The 4171-nt window shown below is 45.0% G+C and overlaps 1 protein-coding gene across 1 annotated transcript; it reads left to right on the plus strand.

The window, feature by feature from the left end:
* Nucleotides 1–2370: 2370 nt before the first annotated feature.
* Nucleotides 2371–4171, plus strand: LOC147880200 (putative aquaporin PIP2-8). Its single transcript, XM_087370432.1, has 4 exons — nt 2371–2934; nt 3022–3317; nt 3412–3552; nt 3749–4171. The coding sequence occupies exons 1-4, from the start codon at nt 2643–2645 to the stop codon at nt 3869–3871; spliced, it is 852 nt and encodes a 283-aa protein (XP_087226558.1). The 5' UTR covers nt 2371–2642; the 3' UTR covers nt 3872–4171.

Below are 4171 nucleotides of genomic sequence, written 5' to 3' on the forward strand. Positions count from 1 at the left end.
TTGCAATCATGGCATTTGCATTGGATGCCAACTGTACATCCACTTGAATTGTGCTTGTCTCTTTCTTTTCATGTTTTTGTTTTTATTCCTACAATTTGCTTAAAGGGCTCTAATTTTCTTTTAACATTTCTCATGAACTATGGGCCCCTTATGGGAGTGCAAGCCAACCTTGCTTGAGATTATGAGAGTGTATAACCCCCTAAGGGTATTTGGAACAAGCATGCACACCTCAAATTGTCGAGTTAAAGTATTTGTGAATTAGCTTATATGAAACACAAGATGTTTGTAACTGAGCTTATATAAACACAAGGTGTTTGCCATCTACATACACATGAAGAGGGCACTCTTATTCATGATGATCATCATCTAGAAAGGAGCACAACTAGCCCACCACTACTTTGAAATTAAATACACATGTAAGCACTAATTAGGCATTAAGCATCACGATTACATGAGCATTGAAAAACATAGCAGTTGCCTTGCAATGCCAACCATTGCATTAGACTGGCATTAAGGCATTTCATGCTCATTGTTGCCTCCTTTTCTTTGTAGGGTGGATTTTGAGCATGTGAATAATCAGGGTATTAGTATGCATGTACTGGGAGGACTCTTAATTTTCAAAGAGGATTATCTCAAGGTAATGCTAGACCCATCCAAACTTATACTATTCAATTACGGTTCAAATGGGTCATTAAGGGATAGCAATTTGTAGGGGACTTATTTGGAAGTTAAGCTTTTTCTTGCTTAGCTAATGGAAAAGCTACTACATTAATGCTAGGAGCCAATCCCTTTAATTTGCTTGCTCATTAGCTTAGGTTCATAATGAGCAAGCTAGAAGGAATCATCTAATTTATGGAGTCGGTCACGTAACCTAATGTGGACTAAAATCAAGATGCATGTAAACACATCAATTGGCACCCAAAAAAAAAAGGTCAGTAATAATCTAATGGAAGTGAAGCTAAGACAATTATAGGACCATGAAAAGAACCTAGAAGTAAACATACCCCACACTTTTTATTTAAAAACCAATGACCACTCAACATATACTAAGGCCCTTTACAAACCAAAGACTACCTGCCCATCATTAATGGGCAGACCCAATCAAGATGCTCCATTTGAGTGGATGGGCACAACTCCCTTTGACATACATCAAAAATTTGGGTAACCCCAAAAGCTGAGTAAATTGCCAACTCCTTGCCTTCATAAAGAGATTTCTTGGATGGGCAACCTTAGCTTCCCAAGCCTCGAAACCCATTGCCCAACTAGTCAAATTCAAGTAGAGTATTGCTCCCCATTAAATACCACCTTTTATAATGATTCTTGATTGGGCCGTATGTAAACCCCCTACCCATTGAAGACTCCTTGCCTTCATAAGAGATTTCTTGGATGGGCAACCTTGGCTTCCCAAACTTGGAAACCCATTGTTGAACTAGTCAAATTCAAGTAGAGTATTGCTCCCCATTAAATACCACCTTTTATAATGATTCTTGATTCGGCCATATGTAAACCCCCTACCCATTGAAGACTACCCATGACATGTTTTGGCTACCCAAAGGTTGGACGCCTTTGGCACACCCTTTAAGGATGTGTACTCACTCTAAGGAGGGGAGCTAGAAACTTTAAAGGAGAGGCTTTGGATTCCAATATGGAGGCATAATGAGAGGGCAAAACACGCACACACACAAAATGTTTCTTTGGCATAAAATATGCATCTTCTTCTTTGCTCCTCATTAATTACTACCTTTTTATAAAGATTCTTGCTTGGGCTGTATGTTAACCCTTGCCCATAGAAGAGCACCCATGACAATTTTTGGCTACCCAAAGGTAGGGCAACTTTGGGGCACTAGACTTTGGCCACCACTGGCATAAGAAAATAGTGGGTGGCATATCGAAACCGCCCAACCCATGGACGAGTAAAAAAATACTGTGGTGACATGCTCTGAGCAGGGCTTAAAACCCACAACGTATGACCCACATGATTTCCATCAACCTCCCATCAACACCATGCCAATCCGGCTTGCTTGACATTTTAATGCAGCCTGACAATGAAGAAATACCCGCCTAGTGGTATGCATAACCCACAAGATCTCCATCAACACCAGGCCAATCCAGCTTGCTTGACAATGAAGTAATAACCGCCTAGTGGTATGAACGACTACACCGATGACCATTCATCCTTCATTCTCATGGGCACCAAGCGAGCAGCTCGTCTGAATCTAGGGAGCCAAGAAACTTGAAAGTTAAGGCTTTGGGATTCCATGGATGCATGATGAGAGGCACTACACACACACACAAACAAATGCTTAGAAATTCCAAATCTCAGCTTTGGCATATAAAGTATGCGCTTCTTACTTGCATCTTCTACCACCCTGAGAGGCTGAGCAGCTTTATGGGTCTTTCGTACCCACCATGTATCTGGTCTTCTCTACCTTGCCATGTGCTTTTGCCAGATTACTCATCGCCATCTCTCTTTCTCTTTCTCATTCTCTGCAGTAACTCGCACTCGTAGCCGTTGCTCCAGCCACAGTTGATGAGTCTCGTGCACTCCTCCTCCCCTTTGTAACGCCTCCTTCCTGCCTCTCTCCAGCCACCAGCTTTCACCACCCCTCCTCGATCTCTTCTTGTTGCTCCCCCTCTCCACCATGACCAAGGACGCCGTTGCCAAAGACATGGAGCACGGCGTTGCCTCCAAGCCCGGCTACACTGACCCCCCCCCTGCTCCCTTCGTTGATCCAACCGAATTCGCCCTCTGGTCCTTCTACCGTGCCTGCATCGCTGAATTCATTGCCACTTTCCTCTTCCTCTACATTACTATAGCCACCGTCATCGGAGCCTCCGAGGCTAAAACCTGCGGTGGTGTGGGAATTCTCGGAATCGCCTGGGCTTTCGGGGGGATGATCTTCATTCTCGTGTACTGCACAGCTGGAATTTCAGGTACCCATCCACCTTTTTCTCCGCCCTTTACCCCGCAAATCTTTTGCCGAGGCTCTGAATTGGTGGGATTGTCTCCCGTTTTGGCAGGTGGACATATCAATCCGGCTGTTACCTTTGGGTTGTTTCTTGCACGAAAGGTTTCTCTCCCTCGTGCTGTGTTTTACATGATTGCTCAGTGCCTGGGTGCTATCTGCGGAGCCGGTCTGGTGAAGGCCTTTCAGAGAACCTACTACGTGCAATCCGGAGGAGGAGCGAACAGCGTGGCCGCAGGTTACTCCAAGGGCACCGGACTTGCAGCTGAGATAATTGGCACTTTCGTCCTGGTCTACACGGTCTTCTCAGCCACGGACCCAAAGCGAAATGCTCGGGATTCGCACGTTCCAGTAAGTGGTTTGCTGGGCTCGACTAATACGCCAAGATGTAAGCTCTAGGAAGATATATTTGCTGCAAGAGCTGAAATTGAGTGTGTTTGCGCAGGTGCTAGCACCGCTTCCCATCGGTTTCGCGGTGTTCATGGTGCACCTTGCAACCATTCCTATCACAGGCACCGGTATCAACCCCGCCAGGAGCTTTGGAGCCGCTGTGATGTTCGGTCACAAGAAAACGTGGGACGAACATGTAAGACTTCATCAAAGTTACACCATCTTAGTAGAGATTACTAGCGCCGTATCGACGCATAATATGTTCTTATTTGCACAAAACCTGCCTTCACTATTTTCTCAGTGCTCTGCCGTTCGAAGTTTCAGCATTTCTAATTCACAGAACTTTCCAATCTTTGGTGTCTAATTATGGCCCATCTGCATGGCATGCGTAGTGGATCTTCTGGGTCGGGCCCTTCATCGGAGCTGCCCTCGCTGCGGCTTACCATCAGTATGTGCTTCGGGCTGGGGCATACAAGGCATTGGGTTCTTTTCGAAGCCAGCCAAGCAACGTCTAAAGCGACCACAAATGAAAGAACAACTGACTACAAATCATTCTTCTTTTTGTTTTTCATATCTCTTCCGTATATTCCATGCTCTGTGTAAAAGACATCCGGGCCTGCACCTCTACGTGGAATTTATATTCAGTCCTCTCGTGAGCTTGACCTTTACTTACCAGCCACATCGGTCGAGGGTACTCTGTACAAGCTCTCAGATGCTCCCTGTCTCCAGCTTGTTTTTATTCACTACAGTTCTTCACATCCCACTCATGTTGTAAATATATAAAAATGTTTCTGCTTGTTGGATTGATAGGTTGA

This window comes from Dipteris shenzhenensis, chromosome 32 (genome assembly GCF_047967505.1).
Source record: "Dipteris shenzhenensis isolate YYH24624 ecotype China chromosome 32, Dip_SZ_1.0, whole genome shotgun sequence".
NCBI classification, from domain to species: Eukaryota; Viridiplantae; Streptophyta; class Polypodiopsida; order Gleicheniales; family Dipteridaceae; genus Dipteris; species Dipteris shenzhenensis.